Here is a 23,146-nt window from a genome sequence, read left to right on the forward strand (position 1 = left end):
AGCAACCAATTCACTGTCCAGGATGTTAACTATTTTTCAATAAAGCAAGACTAAATTTAAGTAAAGTAAAAGGGCTGACTTCTAAGCTTCACTAGGGAAAAAGTGATGAGAGCTGTTTTGTTGGCTGACACAAAGTTTAAGCAAAAATGATTACTTAAACCAGGTCCAACCTGTGTCATTCCGTTTAACCATCATATCTCTACTTTCTGTATAATTAAAATTAAGTGGCTTTCTTCATTTTTTTTTCATCATTTAGTAACAGTAAGCATAAAGAACATCTTCCTGGGTTTGGTTTTATTTTCATGCTGTAGTAGAATCTCATGTAGCAGACCTGAGGAGGTCTGAGATCCCTGTTTTGCTTGCTGTGAAGAGGCTGCTTTGAGGCCTTAGAAGGAGCAGTATGAAGAATAACACACTTCCGCAATCACCAGGTGGTGAATGGACCCTTAGTGATTTTTGCCAGACTGCCTTTAGGGCTCTTGAGGAAACCTTTGATATTAGACTTAGACTCTTTTCCTGGCAGGGTGGATTTAACTAAGGTTTGGTGGCTGGAAAAAAAAAGGGCATCTGCTTTCAGTTGCTTGTGGAGCATTATATTGTTGGCACTTGGTCAAAATCAACTACTTTGCAGTTTTTATGGTTTATGGATGTGGAGTTTGTGGAATTCAAAGTTTAAAATGTTTACTAAAAGCCGTTGTCCCTATTGTCTTGGTAAGAGTAAGACTGCTGTCTCACCAATAAGGATAATATGAAAAGTGCAAAAAAAAGCTGATTGTTGACTCTGATCTCTTGGTAACTTACACTAAAGTGGAAATTCACCCTAGTGGTGCACTGATTTCAAAAATGAACTTGGAAAATGAAAAGTCTAGTAAAGGTTCTAGAATAGTAGTAAATTGCTTATTATTCTTCTAGCTAAACGGAATATTAAAATGGTGTTTAAAATGATGTTCAAATAAAGGAATTATTTCCTGCTTGGAGTGAGGGACCATCCTTATTCTGATGGCAACTTTGCTACAAACATCATCTTATGTCTGGACTTGCCAGACAGAGAAGACTTTCCCTGCTGCTGTGCTCTTGAAGTACTTTTAAAATCTCTTCACATTCTGTAGAATTCCAGCTTTAATGCAACATGTAAAGCACTGCACATACCCTCAGAAAATGCACATCCCTAAGTGCTGTCTGTGCCCTTGCTCCCAGACTTGCTTCACACTCATAGCAGCATGACCAGAGTGATCGGACCAGAAAGAATTTTGAAGCTAGCAAAGCAAAATCATCCTAAAAAATAACTTGTTAAATAGAAATTAAGGTGTTTTCCTAGCTGAGTAAGAGCTAGAAATAGCTGTTTCTAGTAGCAAGGTAATAAATGTAGAGAGAGAAAAAAAGAGATAAAAAGCTTGGAGTTTTCATTCTTACTCTGGCATTGTGTTTTTGTTTTACTTCCTGAATTCCAGCAGCTGAAATAATTTTTGTTGTTTTATTCCTGTAGATGTAGAAATATGTTTTGTTTGGCTTTGAAGTTAGAATGAAAAAAAAACCAAAAAAAAAGCCCACCTTCTGTTGGTATGGAAGCATTTTTTGTCAGTGTCAACTTTTTTTCCATTGAACAATAAGAAGCTGAAGGTGATCCCATGTTAGAAAAGCAAAATGCATGTATTTTAAAAAACACTTCAGACACAAAGGTGGGGGGTTTTTTTTGTTTTGTTTTGGTGGTTTTTTTGAAATTACTTTAGAATATTCCTGTCATTTGCAGTTTCAAGTATTCTCTTAGGATAATCTTGTACAACCCTAATGTTTCAATGCATAATATGAATCTATGTAAAATTCCCATTGACATAAATACCTCCACTTTGAAAGACTAATTGGTTTTGTATGGTTTTGGGGGATTTTTGTAAACTGGATTTTCTGGTGGGTTTTCTTTTGGTTAGTTGGTTGGTTTTGGTTTGGGGTGGGGGGGATGTTTGTTTGTTTCAGCCTGCAGATTGAAATCAATCTATACCTAGGTGTACATCCCTGGCTTTGTTCCTAGTATGCCAGTGTGATCAGAAAATATGTACAGGGAAAAGAGACAGTAAAAATATTAGGTCCCATTGTGCAGTTGAATCTATTCAAATTGTCACTTCAATCGATGCGAAGCCTATAAATCCATCTGATTGGAGGCTTGAAACAATAATGAGTTTTATTCACAACATCATATTCTAAAAGAGATAGGTTGTTTGGTTTTTTTTTATTTATTATTATCCCACTACATTCGTGAAAGCACAGGTTTTTAATGAAAGCTTGTGCTTGATCAGTGGAGTTTTTTCACTAGGTTTTTACATTTGATCTGAATTGTTGCACGTTAGCAGATGTCACAGTTCTTTGATAGATGGAAAGGAAAGGCTTTGAAATTCTTTTACAGGGTTTGAAGGCTTATTACACGCAACTCCTGTTCATTCTTTTCTTTTTAATATTTTCACACATTGGTATTAATTCATGAATCCTAAATGAAAAATGTTCAGAGCCTGACAGCCCAAAAACAAGGTAATCTTCAGGTTTTTTCCAGAATAAACATGACCTTCAGGTTTTAGGCTGTCATTCTTCTTTCAAGCTGCTGCAGTCATACTTTGAATCCTTCTTCAGATTCTATTAAAATAATTGTTTTATTAATGTAGTTACTCTTCAGGTACATTGCTGCCTTTGCTAGGATCATGATAATTTAAAAAATTCCATTTTCTGAATGTCTTTGTATGTGTATATAAATCACTTAATTTTTTTGCAACCTGTGAAAATAAAAAGTGTCCTGCCAAGTAAGTTTAGTCCATTTTGTTTCTACTGACACAATGCAATGAAAGAGGTTGTTCAGAGGGGGCATGTAAGTGCTGCTCTCTGCAGTTTATTCCCTTCATACTCCAGCAACATCCAGAGTTGTAGAAGGATGTTGAAATGGACTATTCTACCTTATCCCTTTTATCTGTTGTCCATAAATGTTTGTAATTCATGTTTGGATCAGCTGGTACAGTCTGTCTCCACAGCTACAGCAGCCAACTCCTATGAAGGAACACTTTTTTTACCCATTTTACTGCTTAACAATATCCCAGTTCTCATATTGCAGGATTTGATAAATAGCAGTTCCACATTCATCTCGCCTTCCTTGTGATGATTTTAATCTCACTCATATTGTTATACTCCTTTGTGCAGTGGACTTTCTACTCTAGGAGTCCTACACACATTACGGCAACTTACCTTTAGAGTTAACTGGACTTTACATTATACAAGTTTGCATTTAATTTCTTTGCGATTAATAAATAAAAAGTAATTTTGAGGGGACTTTAATTCTAGTATTTACTGAAATTGTTGAGCAGGGTATGTTTTATACTTCATGAACCACAGACAGGTTCTGAGGTCAATTTGTCCCATCTGTTGCATTCTCTGCTTGCAATGGCACCAGATGGTTGCAAATTTTGTGATGGTAGAAATAGAAAGGGTCTAGTGTAAATTGAATGTTTCCACCTTGTAATTTCTCCCTCTTGTGATTTGAAGCATGCTATATCTTCTATTTAGCCTGGAATTAAACTTTTTTTACTTGGATCCATTCTGTCATCTCTTTAAGTATTTTGCGAAAACATCTTTCCTTCTAGATATACAAAAGAAGCGGTACCACTTAAGCTATTTCAGTAAATGTCAAAATAGGAACTTTACTGCATTCATGCACATACACATTCCGTTTTCAGTTTATCTTATAGTGTAACACATTCTGCAAATTCCTGATGCACACATCTTTCTTTTTTATGGGCATTCTGCAGAGAAGTAAACTGCCAGGCTATTCTGCAATCATCTTTGATGTTGCAATAAATGCTGTGTTCTTTAAAGCTTTTTAACCTTTAACCAGCTAAAGAACAAATCAAAGAAGCAGTTTTCTAGATAATTTAAAAAGACTATAGACACAGTAGATAAGTTGAAGTCTTGTATTTGCTGTGTATCAAAAGACTCCCTCCAAAGGAAGATAGAAATTCATTGAGCAGCTAGCAAACTTAACTCAATTTGGAGACCTCATCAATAAAATAAATGTATATTTAAAAGGTGCAATCATTTCCACATACAAGCATGTATTTACAGGACTGATGCTTTCTGTTAACCATGCTTCAGTATGCACTGGAGTTGAATGGTGAGTGTATGCAACCCAAAGCCTCCATACGTACACTGATCCAAGCAGCAGGTGCAAATCTGATCTCACAAAAGCTTTGCCCACATCAGAGGTCAGTGGCTGTTGGGGATGTCCTCATGGCATCCCTTACTGTGTGTGTCCCTGCTCTTTGCTGCAGGGGAAACTTGCTGATCTTTTTAAAAGCTACGAACATTTTACTGACACTTAGGGGGAGATCAGCCTTACTCAATCCAGACCAAAGTTCTCATCTGTAGCCTCAAAGGGAGTTGCCATCTGCACAGCACTCTATCTGTCTTTCCCAGAAGCAGCTTGGCTAGTGATGAAGTCATGTAGGGGACCACCTGTGCTTCAGAGAGAAAATCTTCCTGTACCTGAGATTCCTGGGCATCACATTGTGCCAACATTAATTGCCTTCTTTTGAGTGTATAATTTTAATCACCATTGGTTTAAACCTGTTCATACCTTTGGAAACAGGTACAGGCTGTCAGTGAGAGTAAGAGCTAGCCCGAGCAGCGGGGGCTGAGCGTGGCACAGGCCACTCTCACCAGCTGATACAGAGCTAGCTACAGGGCCCAGATGGGACAAGCAGAGCTGTCTGTTGGTCAGGGTGTCCAGTGACACCCCCAGCAGGGTGGGGGGATGGAACAGGGCCAGGGTTCACTTGAGAGCTAGGGCCAGAGGCACACACCTGTAGTCCCGGGCTGGTTCAAAATGCAGTGTTAAAGGGATGTCCCTCCCCAGGAAAGATTGGATGGGGCCACTGGGGCCTGGCAGTGCCCTCAGCACCCTGAACTCTATCATTAGCAATTCTGTAAGTGCAAGAAGAATAGAACTGCTGCACTGGAGGCTGCAGAAGATGACAGAGCTCAGCTTAGCTGAGGGTCCTTTATTGAGGTAGTCTGTCATGGTCCTCATCTCTTTGTATCAGTTCATGTGGTAGCGCTCTATATTTCAGTCTCTTACTATTTTCTGGATGAATAGGAGAAGCTATCTATATATTAGTTATTTTGAAGTAGACAGATCTATTTGAATTTGTATTAATCATGTTTAATTTTGACTTTGTTCGTTTTTATTCACTGTCATAATTTCATTCCTCCTTTTTGTTGTGTGGTTTTCTCCTACATGAGATCAAATCAGAACATGAAACACTGAGTCTGTGGGCAGAATAGTGGTGTATACAAGAGGCACAGGAGAGAGCATACGAAGGTTAAGTTTCCCTCTCTGGCAGCTGCTCTCCAGCAGAGCAGGTTATCTGGTTTCTGCTTAGCAACAGAGACTCTGCAGGGATTTGCTCAGAACATTTACCCAGGGCAGAAGCTCTGTCTGTGAGCTGCTCTTCATACTGACCTGAATCTCCCCATGACAAGGGAATTTTCACGTTGTCATGTTTCCACAGCAAGGTTTCAGGAAGAGGACTGAAAAACTTGAGAAACAATGATATATTATCATTATTTAATGAAACTTCTGTTAACAGTTACCTAGGACAGCCTAGGAATAAAAAAGGTGATGTATGAGGAGACAAAGAGAGGATAGTTTTGTGTCTGGCTTTGCACTAGCCATGAAGTTAAGAACTTTTAGTCTCTCTCTTCCTAAATGGACTGATTCAGTGACAGCTTTGTGTTATCCTGTCTGCGCAAAGGTTACGCCTTCCAAAGTGTGGATGAGTATCTCTTTTCCATTGCTGCAGTCAGTGCTCAGTGGGAAGCAAGCTGGGCATCTGTAAAAAGGTATAACATGCAGCCCCTGGAGCTTAGTAGAGGGAGTTGGTTCCTGAGGCTTCATCAGTGGCTCCAGTATTCAGCAAAGGCTGCAGCTCACTCAGTTTACCCTGCAATCACTTTTTCTAACGTTTCTTTGTCTGTTTGCCATGCTATTTCTCCCTGTACATCCAAATTCTATCCCTTCTTGGCATATACCAGGTACTGGTGCAGAGAAGTTTTCAGTTTGTATTACTAAGTGCAGTATCAGCAGAAAGTTGGTCTTCCATTTGGTCTTGTTATGGCATTTTATGATAATTAGTAATAATATAAGTTTGAGATGAATTGTTTTTAAATATGTCCAGTGTAAAGAATTGAGCTTGAGTTTGAGCAAATAAGCGTCAGCATGATAATGTGCCTGTCGGAGTACTATGAGTCAACACGTGTAGGAAAAGAGGGGTTGTGAATAAAAATCTGGAATTAGCCATTTCTGAATGGAAACATCTCTTAACTTACATCCGAAAAGCAATACCTTTATTTTTGGCTGTCATAATTATTTTGTTTTGGCTCAGCCAAGTTCCCAAAAAGAAAATCTCTTTGGTAAAAAACAGCAAAAACAAACTCTGCTGAGTTGTTTGTATGAGCAGAGACATAGTTAGTCAATGCTAATGTCTTGTTTTTAAGGAACTTTAAATCCTCAGGAAGGTTTTGTTAGTACAAATGCAACTACTTTTTCTATTTGGAACATCATGTTCAAGTAAGCTTTAGACTTTTAGTTATTTCTGGCATCCAGGGCATAGTTTGTGAACTGATATGACAGTATCTCATATAAATTTTCCATCTGGATGATCACAGTGCAATACAAGTTTCTTGCTGTGTTGTCAAGCTAGAACCAACTGTTGTCACTGGCTGACCTTCGTTTTTAAGAACGTGGGAACATTGCTGAAGCACTTCACATAATACAGAAGAGCTGTTTCTCTGTACTGAGTATCTTTATGTTGCTAAAGACTTCATTCATCTTCTTTTGAAAGGAGCACAGGATTCCCTGTCCTCCCCCATCACAAACTTTCTAAAAGTGTAAGGCAATTCCTTAACACTTAATCTCACAAAGGGTCTGTAGGAGTCAGTGGCCTGGTCTAATGTACAAAAGTTAGAAAATCAAGTCCTAAAACAAGGCCAGAGAATGTGTTATTGTGCTCTAACTTGTGTAAAATTGCTGAATACAAAATATGGTGTTCTTCTAGGTGCATCATTGAATAATCATGGGCTTTTTTTCATTAAGCAAAGTGATTGAGTTGGTTGTAAGAGTAAGGCGGTATGAGGAACATGCAATGGAGCACTCTGATGGAAACATTAGTTATTAGTCAATTATACAGACACATCAAAATAAGGAGCTCATACTGTGAAATCACTAAAAGCCCTCTTTTAATGCTCACACTTTGTTTTCCTAGGTTCATTTGGTTACTCTTTTCCAGGAAAGAAAAATGTTTTGTGGAGAAAGTACCAGCCTTTTCACAATTGCTTTTTTTTTTTTTTCTTAGGTAGAAATAACAATTTAAAACTGTAAAGGATATCTGGTAGCAAATGTGTGTAACACATTCCATCATAAATGGAATATCTAGGTAGTATGTAAAGAACCTGGCCCTGCTGCAGCACAATTTTTCCAACACTCATTCCCACATTACAGGGAAAGAAGTTTGAAAGCTGTTGGAGAATTCTGGTTTACTCCTTTCTTTAAAAATGCGCTAGTGTTCATATCAAGCTTCTATTGGACAAGTTAACTTACAGCATAACAAATGTTTGAATAACTTTTTGCACCTGTGTGCTTTGCCTTCTTTCCCTCTGCATTGTCCAATAGTCTGCTCATGAGCAAGTAGAATTCTGAGCTGGGAAAAGGAGCAGGTTTTCCCAGTGGTAAATTCTGTAATGCAAGAAAAGTCTTCTGAAAACTCTTCTTTCACAGTCTGGTGCAATGGCAAGAATTTGTTCTTGCAAGTTCTGTACATTTATGCTTTCTTTTCTAACAAACTCTGAAAATTCAAACTGAGAAACTTCAATAGAAAATGTCCTCATGTATTTCTTCTGTTGTCTGTCCATTTTGTTTCAGTATGCCTGGTCCTGATGTATGTGACTAGAAGTAATTTCTCGAGAGATAATTTTTATAGCTTGTACACAAGTAACGCATTGCTAAAGTCATTGTAGATTTCTCCAGGTTCACAACTGGCAATTACATAGATCTGAGAAGACAACTTCTGCCTTTCAGTCAGCTGATGGCATTCCTAGAAACAAAGAACACTGTAGCCAGTGTATCATGACTGTGATACAAGAAGTTGCCCACTCAGCTGATTACTTCTGGTTGGGTTTTTTGGTTGGTTTGTTTTTTGGTTGTTTTTTTGGGGGGGTTTTTTTTTGCAATGCTGGATAATTTCAGTGAAACTCATTGCCAGATGAGTATTTTGTCCTGTCGCTTTCATTATCTTCTTTAACTGGGTTCCTTTTCCTTCTGATATCATTGCTGCTGGACCAACTGTCTGCCTTCCAGAGTGTTCCCTATTAGTTTTGTGGCATCTGATATGTTTCCCTGTGTGCTCAAAGACATAAACTAGATGCCCAAACAGTGTAAAGAAACAGGAATTGCAAAGATGAGGAAGGTACCAGAGCCAGCCTAGGAGCTGAGGAGACATCTAGGACATGTGCCATCTCTAAGCTCTTTGGCAGAATATAAGCAGGTTAAAAGTTATTCTTAGAAATTTTGAGATGGCTTCAAAAACTTTATAGTTAGTTCTATTTGGAAGACAGTATTTATATTTTTTTCCTATAAGAATCAGAACAAAGGAATATTAATAGCTGCCTGCACATTGTAACATTTTCTGCATAATGACATTTTACAGGCTTGATATAATTTTCTGCCATGTGCATCAGGCCATTAAATGAGAGGTCTTAAAATTATCTCACCAGAACAGTTCTTTTTTCCAAACAACACCAAAAGAAGATGAGATCAAAGAATTTCATAAAAGGCTCTTTTCACAGCTTATCTGTCATCAAATGAAGGTATTAGGGAAATGGCCTGAGAAGCTTTTCCTACTTGATACCCCTTTTGAAGTGACTAGAACTACAAAACATGCAATTTCTGCAGAGGATTCCAGTTGTGTTTCTCCCTTATAAGAGAGGAAGGACACAAGAACCGTATTACAGCAGCTGGGACCCTTCTGGGATCCTTGCTCTTGGAGCTTCCTTGGGTTTTCAGGCGCAGGCAGGCTGCAGGGTTGTTACCCAGAGAGTGCCCTTCCCTGAGCTCACTGCTGAGCTCACGGCTACCAACACTGCAGCTGGGGGCACACTCAAAGGTTTGCCCCAGCTCCCAGAAAAATCCAGTAACACCACAACACATATCCATACAGGATAATTTGGGATTGAAGATCTTCCCAAATTTACAAGTATTTTTCTTCATCTCTAGGGTTAGAAGGTACGGGATTGAACTGATGAAATGCAAATGGACATAAGTTGTTCAGCATTTTCATTGCATGCCCTTGTCTAATAAATTCCACATATTACAATATTAAAAATTAAATCCTGATCTCAATCCCTATTGAGTTAAAGAGAGTCTCACCACTAAGTTCTATAGGTACTGTTCCAGAAAATTAGATATTATGTTATAGGTGCCACATAGAAAACATTCACTTGGGGAGAAGGTATAAAATCCATCAGTGACCAAGAAGAACAAAAACCAAAATTGGAATTCTTAATTTAAAGGAGGAAGGAAGTAAAAAAATGAACATTTTTGTTCTCACATTTTAGGCCCTTAACATGAAATTGTGTCTATTTGAGCAACTCAGAGCTAGAATTTTATGTCATCTTCTCAGTGAGTAACATGGAAGCTCTGTGGAAGAAAGCAGGCTGACCACTCTCCACCTGCTGTTTCTGTGCAACATTGAATTACTCTAAATTTCATCTTTTTTAGAAAACGGGATTAATTAAATTTTGGATTTTTTTTTTTTTTACTGGACCTAATATGAGCCTGATACACCAGCTAATCCAATGCATAGTAAATTTGGTCCAGATAGTAATATGACAAAATTAATTATCTGGGGAAAACATTAGGAAGACTGTGTTCAAGATCAGGTGTTCATAAATTGCGCAGGAAAAAGGTCTGTGTGAGGGAGGTAGTGTTCATCTGTGATTCTCAGCTGTATATGATTGCTGGTTGCAGAGTCTAGGGCATAGATTTTTTTCATAACCATGCTTTCTCATATTCCAGCATTTATGGTACAATTGAAGACCTGTACATTTCAAAAGTAATGCCAATGTCAGTGATTTTTCCTTGCCATAGTAATGTGGGATTAGAGTCTTTCAATATTTGAAACATTCAACTAAACTTTCCTGGAAGTATTAGTGCTGGGGTGATAAACAAAGGGCACATTTTTTCATTCTCAATGAATTCAGGACAGGCTGGCTTCTCTTCACTTTGGACAGTTTTAGAGTGTTGCTGGATATGTCTTTGGAACTGCCATAAACAAAACTTTCTTCTTGAGTCCTGGTCTTGGTAAAATTTAATGGTCACTTGAACTTTTTGCAAAGAATAGGTGAGGTCCTGGATAACATTTCCTGCTTTGAATCATTAATTGTTACTTCCACGGTTCTGTGACCTTCTGCTTGCACATAGTAAGTCACTCACCCAAGCTAGACAATTTATCTCAAGATACTTAACATTAGCCACGTTTCCCTTGTTGAATAGTATTATGGGATGTGTTATGGGCATGAAAAACATGTTAAGTGCCCCATTTTCTTCCAGTATCCATGGATATTCCATAAGGAGACAACATAAATCTCCCATGACAAAAGTGAACGTACCAGGACTGCTTTATGGCATTCAGAGATCTCAGACAAACATCTTGTTTAAAAACCCCTTTCCAGCAACTCACATTATAGCTGAGTAAATGCTGCAAGGCAGGTCTTTACAGTAATACACTGTAAAGGATTTGAGAATCTCAAATCCTTTGAGTACGGATTCTGAAAGCACTGTTTCAAAGCTAATTGCATTTGATTTGTAGCTTTCTCTGGCCATACACTTGGTATGCTGTGATAGGGTACAGAGAGCTTTTTGAGTGTCTCAAAACAGGCCAGCTATTCTTGAAACCATTCTCAAGGTTTTAGAAGTGGTTTTTCTCCCACAGGCTCTTGACTAGCATAATATCTGAGGTCTCTACAAATAGAATAGAATTATTCTGCTATCAGTTTTGTAAAATCAAGAAAAACCAGTAACCAGTTCTTTCTATAAAAAGCAAAGGTGGAAAGCACAGAATTTTTTTCTCTAAAGGTATTATCTAACTTCCAGCACAGTTAGGAATTGATACTTTGAGTAAGGTTAGAGTAAGAAGTAATGCAAATGATTTGCAGCAGTGAAAAAGCTCCCAGTGATATCTTCTGCAAGTACTGAAACAGACTGCCAGAGGAGGTGAAGGAGTGCTTATCAGTGGTGATTTTTAAGAGAAGGTCAGTTTATTTTCAGTAACTGATACAATTTTTGACCTGTGAGGCTGAGTATGTTCAAGGAATATCATTTACTACTGGCTTTTGCTGGTGACAAGGGGACTGAGAAGAGAGCAGGGCATTTCTGGCAGAAATGAGACTCCACTGCAGTGGAATGCAGACAAACCCATTTGCCCTCTGGCAGAGCAGATTAGCAGAGGCTCCTGCTTCTACGTCTTTGTGGGCCAAATTGAGTCCATTCAGCAGGGCTGTTCAGGTTCACAGTTTTAGATCTGTCAAAGGCCAGAGACTGCCTTGCAGCATTCAAAAGGTTAGCTCCCCTTAGGTTAGGTACAGCTGATCCTGCCTGTCACTGGGATAAACCAGATGACCTTGCAAGACTTCCTTATCCAGTTTTGTGTAGTTCTCTGATTCTCTCTGGTCTGTTTTAGCTTCAAGGCAATTCTTTCAAGGACAGAAAAATTAATTTGGAGTTACTGGGTAAACCTGAGTGAAACTGATCAACCAAGACCTAACTATAGTGGTACTCATCAGCTTGAGAGAAATTTGGAGTGTGGAATTTTGGCTGACAAAAAAATCCTCTAATACAAAATGTGAACATGTACTTTTTGTGCTAAGTGAAAGATGCAGACATCTCATGTGAAATTTAAGATAGCTGTTGCTATGTACAGGTAATTTATTCCAAGAAATATGGGATTCGTAGAAATTGTTCCCTTCTTCTTTGGAACTCCTTGAAAGCCCTTGTACAAAACAGGAAAAACAACACAATTAGCCCCGAGTATAGACACTGAAATCAGAGACTGATAACATGTCATAGTGTCCTGTTGGAGATTGTTACTGTGAACTTCAAAAAGGAATCACAAGAACAGGAGAGAGCTTCTTGTTGTTTTCTTTAGTGTTGTACCTGTTTTTTCTCTTGGATTTATACTTGCTCCTCCTAATGCTGAGATTGTGGGAAATGAATCTGCCATCCTGGTTAGTCTTTGTCTCAGGGTGGTGAAGGTTTGCACATAGTTTTGTGTACAGTATGCCTGTGCAATTTCCATCAGAAGCAGGAAATGTTTATTTAAGTTTGGAGGGGTGGGACAGTTGCTGTAGTTTTAGGTAATTTTAAACAAGCTGTTTGAGCATCCTGTTTAAATAGAGTTAAGTAATCACAGTTTTGTATTAGCTGAAGAAGAATTCCATACATGCAAGACATGAATAAAATATCATCTTACCAAGCATACCAAGGTGATATATTTACCTGACTTCTTGAGCAATAACAGTTGTATGTTTATCTTTTGTTTTGCAACAAGTTTAGTGGCTAAATATATTCCCTTATGTAACAGTACTCTACTAGAATGTGAACTATTTTACATTTACATTTACCTGTATTTAATACACATATTAGTTTCCTTGATATTTTCAGGGGCCTCTGAAGAAATCTATTTCAAATGCAACTTTCTGGAATTGGGAGAAAATCTGTATTCATACAAAGAACTTTGAAAGCAAACTAGTGAGAATCGGGAAGAATTTATTCACAGCCAATTGTATGAAAACATAAATGAAGGAAAAAATGGTTGTTGGAGTAGGCTGCTAGGATTTATCAATTGTAAATTTTGGACATGAGTCCATGTTTACTGCCTTTTCTGAATGATTTTAAGTATTATAAAAGTTCAACTGGGAAACAAAAAACACTAGTGAAAAGATTTGTTCTCAGACTTGTGCCATGGATGCACATCTCAGGTTTGAAACTGGGAGACTTGCATGATTTATTTTTGTTTTGTGATGTTTCATTAATGAGGCTGTGTTGAACTGGATATTGGGTCCCCCAGCTGTTAGGACTCATTTGAAAGAGGGAAAAAAATTTGTATTCTTCAGACTGAAGTGATAATTGTATATGGTTTTATGTCTATCAATGAATTGTCTTTAGACTGCAATTTGATGTTAATGAGTTTTAATTGGAAAACAAACAAAGGACAGACAGGTTAATGACTGATAACAATTTTTAAAAAGTCTTTTAGGATCTACACAATAAATAATATAAACAACACATCAAAGTCTTTCCATGTCTAACTTTTCATACAGGGTTTACGTAGAAGTTTGTTCCTTAACAATGGTATTATTCCACATCTAAACAACTAATAGACTGTATAGTGTCATCTGTTAAATCAGAACTGATTGGCAAGATTATATGGTCTTACTAGTAGGAAGACCTTGGTCATTAATCACACCTCCAAAAGAGGAACTGGATTGAATCTGTTATATCCTTAGACTTTATTGCTATTGATGTTTCTAGAAAACTCCCCTCCTTTTCACAAATTAAAACATGTACAATATTCCAAAAGAAAAACCTCTGTCCAGTGAAACTCATAACATCTAAACCTGAGCAAATATAGAGTGGCAGGGAGTGCACATAATACATAGTCAGATAGAAACAAAAAAAAAAATATATATAAATAAAACTAAAAATCAGAAAATGGCAATAATCACAATAAAACATGAAGTATTAGAAGGATTTACAGTAGAGCAGGGGGTGGCTATTTTGAATGTCAAAAAATGAAAAATTAAATTAGGACAAAATTAAAGCAGTGAAATGAGAGAGATGAAACAAGATTTCTAGTTAAACTAGTAAGTGTACTTTGCCATTTAGTGATAAGGACAAAGACTAGAAAAATGGTTGTTTTTTGAGGTCCATTTTTGATGGCACCAAGCATGAAAGAGGCTCTCAATTAAGAAAGTTAAGAGGTAAGTCTCGAATCATAGAGATATTAAGGCAGCCATTGTGCATTCCAGTGTAAGCATTACATTTATGGTCAGAAAACATATTCTGAGAGAATACTGCAGAAATACAGAGTTAAACATACTTTCTTTCTTTCTTTTTTTTTTTTTTTTTTTACTTCTAGCCTGTTTATTTCACATCCAGTTTTCTTTTAAAATGTCTTATTCATGCGCTGTTCTCTGCTTTTGTTTCCATTTGTTATTTTAAGTGTTCTCATTCAACCGTATCTTTTGAGAAATTCAAGGAAAAGCAGTTTGATTAAGGGCTAAAATAAACCCTAAAAAAGAATCAAATTACTTCAGAAAACATATTAGCTTACTTTGCAGTACTTTTTCTGCTTTATAGGTGCCAAGAGAGGATTAATCTGTAATGTCTTTGTTTGTGATTTTGCCTTTTATTTTAGTTTATATAATTAAAGAGTTCCCAGGACTGCTTTACATTTATCTTATTCATCAAAACATACTTCCCAAACGTTATGAAAACAAAGTTCAAAAATAATGCAGTCCAAACCAAACCCATTCCATTTTCTCTTGGAACTCAACTGATAATAAAGTCATACCTTGTTTCGCATTTTTAACTGCGTAAACACTGCATTGCCCCTTAATGTATAATTCTTAGGGATGTTCACTTTATATTCTCATACTTCAGTGTCTGAATAACTCCTGGTGGTACATATAGCAAGATACATATGATCAGGAATAATACAGTTATTTCACTACTTGTGGGAGGATTTCATCCTCTCTGTATTGAACTCAGAGGTCTCATTGGGTCACTCTGTGTGTGTGCTTGCATTATGACAGAAAAGAAGGAGTCAGAGGTTTGAGTGCAAAAATCAAAATAGTGTGTGTGTTTTTGTTGAGGCTGTGGAAATAAAAAAAAAAATGGACTTGTCAATCTCAGCTCCTATTCATAAAATTTTCTCTCTTCTCTTGAATCTTCTTTTCAAGTAAATCTGAGTCTCAGCTGATCACATCATTGTCCTGACTAATAAGAAAGACCAGAGATTGCTTTTAAGAAAGTAGTTTCTATAGGGACTGAATATATTTCATCAAAAGAAGATTATACCTTCTAATGTTGAAATTCTGGTCTGTTGTGCTTGGGCATGTTGTGCATCTTACTGTTTACTCCATGCTAGTGGACTTTCTCAGACTCACTGTAAACAGAGAACAGAACTTCCAAACTATTTTTTTTTTGTGAATTCTCAGTAGGAAACTGAAATGTTTACTGAGGAAAGCTGGAAAAGTGACTTGAAATATAGATTTGGTGCAGAAAAATTCAATAGCAGAACAAATTCAATTACTGAGCTGTTAAATGTGCTTTTAGTAGGTATACTTTTGATGAGATTGTCAAGTAAGCTGCAGAATATGTCAGAAATACCCTTTCAAATGAGAATGGGATGTGCACAAAAAGGAAGATATAAAAGAGAGAGATGATTGATAGGTATCAGTGTCCTGTTCAGAGAATATTGCTAAACCTTTTGTTCAAACTGTCTGGTGACAAGATACTCTGCTAAAGAGTCCACATTAAATTTTCAGTTAGCTTAACTGTTAGTGACCTAAAAAGACTGGACTACAATAAAAGAACTTGAAGCTTTAACTAAACACCATTTCTGACATTAATAATCAGCAATTAGGCATTTAGTGAATGTCGCAAAAAGCATTTCGATCAAACACAGAGTATTTAATATGAGGAAAAAACAGTCTATCCTGACATGTTAGGAAATGGCCTTCATCTATACAATTGTGTAAAATCAGTCTTTTTCTGGTGTTACCACTATTGGGAACTGCAGATCCCAGCTCATTGATAAGTTGAGGGTCACCATTTGGGAGTCCCATCTGTAAAAGGCACAGCACCATCACTTCACATCACAGTACTTCACAGTAATGTTTTTTTCCTACCTGTTGTAGTGCAGCAAAATGGTAGCAACCATTGGTTGCTAATGGTAGTTGGGAATGAGTATGGCTGCTCAGGAGAATGGGAATTGCAGCTTTGTTTTCCTTGTTGATCCCACTCAAGTCCAGACTGTTGACTTTAGAAAGGTTAAAATAGCAGTGTAAGACAGTTCAATTTCAACAAGTGTTAGGAGAAGTTACTAACAAGTGTTAGCTGAGCTCTCCTCAGCTTGCAGTCCAATGGGGTTTGGGCTTGAAACACTGAACTGAATCCATGTGAGATAATCTTAGGGAAAGACCTGCAAAGGGACACTTTTAAATGCTCTTCAGACATACTCATTCTGTGGTGCAGCAGTGAGAAGCCTAACAAAGGACAACGCCCACGTCTTCTTGGTAGGAATGTTGTATCCTCTTATATTATGTTCCAGTAGGAACAGTAACAGTACAGCTGTGCTTTTGGCTGACTTCACAAACCTGACTCTATTGGTGTTATCCTTAAGCTCTAGCTTCTGAAACCCTAACGCCATCTGAGAACTACCAGATTTTCTTTTAAAAGCAAGGCTATAATTCTTACTGGTTCCAAAGATAAATCAGACAGACAGCACAAGGACCCTTATTTTTGCTTAAAGGAGCAGAGGGTGGTAGTTAAACCCTACACTAATGTCAGAAGGTCTGCACTATGATTTTGAACATATCAGCAGTGCTGAGTATTACAGAAAGAGCAAAGACCTGGCTCTGAGTCCGTGCTCTTTTGAGTGTATGATGCAGCCAGAAGTTTTGATGCTATTCTTCAGGATGTTTTCCTTCCTAGGGAATGATAAGAAAAATGTTAGAAAATGTACCAAAGTCATTAGGAATGTTTTAGCAAGGATGCCAGTTCACCTGACTTTCCAAATTTCATCCAGTCCGGCAGTTTCTGTGTTCCCAAGATACAGGAGGAAAGACACAAAGTTTTTTTCTGCATCCTCTTTCTGTAATCAGCAAAAAGTCAGACAAACATTTCTAGCCTCCTCCAGGAAGCATCCCTGATAAGTATAACATTTAGGCACTTAATGAGCAGCATTAATGTGCACACTGAAGTTCAAGGGTATTTTTAAGTGCTGTGCTCTGAGTCTGAGTTGTAGAGTAGATGATTAAAGACAAATTACAAACATTTATGAATTTCTGGATTCATACATATAAACTATGTAATCTGCAGGCTTGGATTCACTTGGAGGAGGTTAATTAACTTCGATCTTCTGTTGTTTTTGTTTGTCCAAAGCAATGTCACATCTTGTCTCTTTGTCTTCAACCCAGCACATGAGACACTAGGAACTAGAGCCAAACTGCAGTGTGACATCAGAGCTGCAGAGGGGTGAAGTCCCATGCTCACACACCTGCAAATCATGACCAGGGAAAGAAATGTCCATGTCATGTCACATCAGGATTACCTCCACCTCCAACTAAACTCAGCATATAGCTGTAGATAATTGACATTAAGGAAATAAAGAATGTGGAGTAGGCATTCACCAAGGGTGGACAGGCAGAAAGTTGAAGATTCAGGGGTATTAGTACAGACTGGGGGAAAAGATGAAAATTTGTAAGAAACACTTTAAAAAATTGGTCTAAATTATATCAAGTAGATGTGTGTCATTTCTTTCTTTATGTCTTCACCTGCATTGCCAGTTTAGATAATAAATGGTTCAAGATGCCAAGCACGTGTTTAGTTTGCTGATATTTTCGGTTCTGACTGTTTCAACATGTGCTGAACTTTTGAGTTAATGGTGTGACTGCCTGAGAATCTCAGTTGCTATTCTCAAGGAACATTCATTTCTAGTCCTCCATCATGGAAATAGGTTTGAAAGCTTGAACAAGGAAGTGATAAGCATTAGAATATACAAAGAATCGGATGCGTATTTTAATAATGCAATCCTATTTCATTATGAGGGTTTGAGGCAATTGAAAAAAACCATATATAATTGTTTGAGATTGGCAGCACTGGTTTCTGTAGCTTAGCAGTTCTAAATAATTTTTTCATTACTTGGGGAAGATGCTTTGCAGAGAAAGTAACTGGTAAGAGAAGAAGTGCAGAAAGAAGACTGAAATTTGCCCAGCAGCCTGTCAATAGTTGACAAAATTGACATATCTTTTAATGGGTTACTATGGCTAAATTTTCTAAAATTATGGTTTTCGTGGCTAAACTATAAAAGAAATAACATCACTTAAGTATCTCCATTATTATATGAACTTGATTATAATTCCATATGTATTTGTTGATGTGTGGGTGTTTGTGTGTGTATGTTGTTTAATATGGTATTTTGATTGCCTTTTTCTTATTTCTCACTTTGAGACTCGTCTCATTTTCTTTAGGTTTGGTGGGTTTTGGTTGTCAGCTTTCTCCTTTTTCAGAATTGTAGCATTTGTTTCTTTTATTTCTTGATGTAAGTGCTCAGTCATTTAAAGTGTGGCTTCAAGCTGTCCTTTGTGTCACTAAAAGAAATTAGCTAAATAGCACTTTTAATTAATTTCAGGACCGCCTCTTTTTCGTCATGGAATATGTAAATGGAGGAGACCTAATGTTTCAAATCCAACGCTCACGCAAATTTGACGAACCTCGATCCCGCTTTTATGCTGCAGAGGTCACATCAGCACTCATGTTTCTTCACCAACATGGCGTAATCTACAGGTACTTTTTTTGATCAAAAATGAAGTGTTCTTGGGGCTTTGGGATGGTTTGGGCTGAAACCCTCCATCTCTTAGCAACCAGTTTTAGATTAGTTGTTTGTTCAAATTTGCTTACACAGAACTTTTTTTTGGCTGTTTATCATTGAGAATGTTAACATTTGAATAGCCTCTGCAGCAGTCGCCAGCTGTGTGTGCCAGTTTTGTGTTCTAGTCCAAATAAAGTGGGTTTAAAAAAGCTTGGCACAGTGCGACCCAGAGGTGACCTTTCTGCAGATCGGTGCAATCTCTGTACTTTCCTCCCTGTGCCATAGATTTCCTCTTGGTTTCTGACCCCCTGCCACTTCCTGGGTTTGTTTGTCTTAGTTGTCTCCACTCCGATACAATCGGGATGGTCGTTTGCAATGCTTTGCTTATGCCCCTTCCTCTTGACTGTTTGGGTGAAGGCTTAGTCACCAGCAGGAAGTGGCTCTTTGGAGACAATTCTGATTTGCTTTCAAGTGCCCTGCATCTATTTGAACCTCTTCCACTGGCCCCAGTCTGTAGTCTTCAACAACCATGCACACGCACACACAGAAAGTGCATATTGTTGTGCTGGGATGAAGAATGCGTTTAGGGACAGGCTGTATTATTAAAAGTAAGGATTCGCTTTGAAAAATGTCACCCTGATGTTAATGTGTTTAATAAATCCTTTATCTTGTCATTTCACACTTCCTCTCTGTTTTTATTTGTTTTTAGCAGCCTGTTATTACTTGAGATAAATTCGGGCTCTCACAAGCAACATGCTTAATAAGTTTTGTAATATAAATCTGTCCTGTCTAGTAAAAACTCTGAGTTCTTCAGATGTAACCGAGCTCCATTTTTTCCCTTGATATTCCTACCCTCTTTCAGGTTATCAGTTTTGATTTGAGGTAGTCATCTCAGAGACAGGCAGTCACAGATATTGTGACCAAAACATCAAGATAAGGATATGGAATTTTTCACATCCCTGGATTCATATAAAGGCAGGTCTTGAGAGTGCTAGAAATTGAGAAGGAAATATTAAATTTTTAGTAACGAGGGTTGAATGGTAAGTTCCATTAGTAGCAATTGGCCTTGACATATACCAAGGGATTCAAAGGTAAATTTCTCAAAGGCATCTCCTTTCCAGAGACAAAGCAAACAGGAGAACGTCACAGCTTCTGAGGAAAGTAAATGTCTTTGAAAGTGCTCTTTTCATCAAAAATCTAGTTTTCTTTATAAAACTCTTTGCTAGCTGCAGCTCTTAATCTCCATTTATTAATGCTGGTGTGATGTTTGCATACTGGGTTGTACTTTTGGGCCTGACAATTCACAAGGGTTTACTTTCAAGTGCTGAAGATCCAACAAATTTCTTACCGTTCTTGCCCGTATCGTATTTCCTATTCATTGTCTCCATTTATTTCCAGAGGTGGGTATTTGTACACTCATATAATAGAATATGACAACTTGAGAATTTATAAGTATCTGTCATAAGGGAAACAGACAAGCTTGGCACTTTGTAACGTGAAGGATTTTGAGGATTTGTCTCCATTAAATACTTGAGCTAATTTGCTCCTCCTGGAAACTGGAGTAGATATCTTGTCATTAGCAGTCAGTTTAATGGTTTCTCTGAACCAGCAAGAAAGAATTGGTATAAAATTACATCTCCCTGCTTTATATGAATGTGCATTTATTCACCCCCCCATCTTTTGCTGCTCCCATCCCTTAACACACATCCTCCTTTCTCTCTACTCTTTCTCTCCTACCTCTTTTCCCTTGTCCTGCCTGTAGCTTCTGCTGAGTGTTGGCTCCTAGCTGGATGCACTGAATCACTTCGTGTGCGTGTGTTCTTTGTATAACTTCATCAGCAGAATGCTTCCATGACAGGAGAAATGTCAAATGTCATTTTGAGACAATGCTTCATAATTTAAACTTCACAGTGTACTCACAACTTTTGATTCAGACACTATGCTGACATGTCTGACATGCATGCTAGACTATGTAAATGTGCTTGTAAATGGCATGTTATGCTGGGTGTATGATCAGAAGACACATGAGAACATGAGTTGTAGGATGAAAGCATAAACTATTGAAGGCAACAGGAAGAAATTAGGAGCAGATTCAGTTGTATTTTGTTTTGACACAGGCTTTTGGATCTTGACATATCTATGTTCGTAAGAATAATTCATTTTACGAACTCTGAGGTACTAGGAGTTCAAATATTTGTAAAATGAACATCCCAGTTGCACTGTAAAATACAAGTAGAAGGAAGAAATTATTTTAAATTAATTAATCATAAGAAAATGTCAGAATTCATTCACTATGTGCCAGGCCTTGGGAGAATGCCGTTGTGGATGCCAAGCATGCTTAGAAATTGTTGTCTTGCAGAGAACAGTTTCAGCCTAATTATTCCGTACCTGACTGCATTATTTACTACGATGCTAAAAATGCATTGGGATCAAGTCACTCCTTTACATCTCCAAAGCTCTTATTAGCTGGCAAACAAGGAAAGAAAAGGGAAAGAAAAAATAAAAAATAAAACAACCTTTGCTTCTAAATAACTACCAGTCATAACTACCTGACATGCCTTCAGATATTTTAATAAAGAATACTTTTCTTCTGTGTAATTATATTTCTAGAAAAAACATTGTGGTGTGAAATTAATGGTTATTCTCCAAAGTGGGAAATGTTGCTTGTGTGGGCATTACTTCAAGGAAAGTGGGGAATATATAAATAAAGTAAGATGTTTGATGGAAATGTAGGTTTCAAAATAGTTGCTATACCTTCTGATCTTTTTTCAGTCTTGTATGTGGAAGTATTTGTTTGGAGCTAAACAAAGTTATATTTTTGGAAGTAAATAACTAGCTTTAGCTCGTGCTTTGGCTTGTTGGTTAGGTTTTTAGAAAGTGCTATGATGATACTAAATGATCATCTTTTATAATAACTGGTTTATCCTCATTTCCCCTGGAGTTCAAAGAGAAAGCCAGCTCCCTGTTTAGCAATAGAAATTATTCTCTGAGTTCACATCTTTGCAGCTGGCCCAACAGTTGTTCCCAGACTTGTCCAATTACCGGTGTGCTCATTGGAATTACATATATCTTCTGTATGTTTATCCTCCTTATGCTTATTGAGTTTAAGTTGGAAATAAAGATGAACCTCACAACTTTTGTATATAAAGATATTCCATTACTGAATGCATGTTGTATGATAGATAAACTTTAGGATAATTTTTAGGTGGCATTTTTAAATGTCTGATGTTACTGTTGTGTCAAAAACACTTCAACAGCCTAATAAAAATATTTACATTATCCCTGCTACCTTCCCTCTCATCTGGCATTCAGCTATTCAGGCACACGTCAGACTGGGGCCTGATAATACAAGTAGAGTTAATCAGACACTAGAGAAGTTTCAATCCCATTTTCTGGCACTTGTCCTTGTTTGTGTTATGCAATTGCAATTGCACCACTTAGAAAAAATGTATCCAAGCTTCAGGAATTAAGGACTAGGAATCTCATTTTGATTTTTTTTTCTGAGCTGGACTGGAGTTTGAACTTGGTGATGAAAGGTTGTGGACTATGTTCAGTGTCACCTGCCCCTGGAGTCTGGTGTATTTTAAGTCAGTTTTCGTAATATATTAATATATATTATGTCTATATAAAATATATTAGTATATATTCTCATGTAGGGAAAATGCAACAAACAGTGTGATAAGTAACTGTGAGTTCTGTACTCCCCTCTTGCACTGAATTTCAGAATTCCTGTGCTCTTTCTGCAGATATATGTAAATGTGGCATGTTCTTGTTTCACTTGGAGATCTTGGGCTGAGGTCAGGAGTAGCTGGCTGGCTGCTCTCAGTGCAGGAGTTCAAGTGAGGTGACACAAATGACCTGCTGTGTCCTGAAATACCTACAAAGAACTGTTTTCCCCCCAGGCAGGAAGACCGGCACTAGAACAGGGTACCTCTTCAGGAACATAAATGACACTGTCCCCCGTTCATACATGATTTAGGAAATAACTGTGAGCTGTATGCATTGTTTCAGTAGTTGTGTGTTTCTTGGTCTCTGTTATCCTCAGAATCACTCAAGTACTCTCTCTGGAACACAAAAGAAAAAAAAAAAAAACAAACCTGAATGTATACAATTTTAGTTCACCTGAAAGGATGAAAAATACCTTAACCGGGAAATTAGTGTCACCTGCTTTGGATTGACTAAAGTAGCAGCAAATTTTTTGGTTTGGTTTTGGTCACGATGGAGTCCTTATTCATAACTATGGGTTATTATGTTCCTCAGCAATATGAAGTAATAACCCAGCCTGCAACTTGCTGGAGCTTTCTGAGGCTCTCTGCACTCTGTAATTAATGTGTTGGTCATGATGAAGGATTTATTAATACTGAATTGAGGTAAATGTGGATGTAAATATGCTGATGCCAATCCTTGAGTACCTCCAGGCTTTTTCCATACACAACTACCCTAAGAACTTGTTTGAACACTAACTGAAT

The 23,146-nt window shown here is 37.5% G+C and overlaps 1 protein-coding gene across 1 annotated transcript in view; it reads left to right on the top strand.

The window, feature by feature from the left end:
• The window catches only part of PRKCE (protein kinase C epsilon), a 286,716-nt gene that overhangs the window by 211,895 nt on the left and 51,675 nt on the right, over positions 1 to 23,146 (top strand). The window contains exon 11 of the mRNA XM_041413572.1: positions 18,498 to 18,652. Within this exon, the coding sequence (XP_041269506.1) occupies positions 18,498 to 18,652 (155 nt within the window). The remainder of the gene's footprint in view (positions 1 to 18,497; positions 18,653 to 23,146) is intronic.

Source organism: Onychostruthus taczanowskii, unplaced genomic scaffold (genome assembly GCF_017590055.1).
Source record: "Onychostruthus taczanowskii isolate IOZ18803 unplaced genomic scaffold, ASM1759005v1 scaffold42, whole genome shotgun sequence".
NCBI lineage: Eukaryota > Metazoa > Chordata > Aves > Passeriformes > Passeridae > Onychostruthus > Onychostruthus taczanowskii.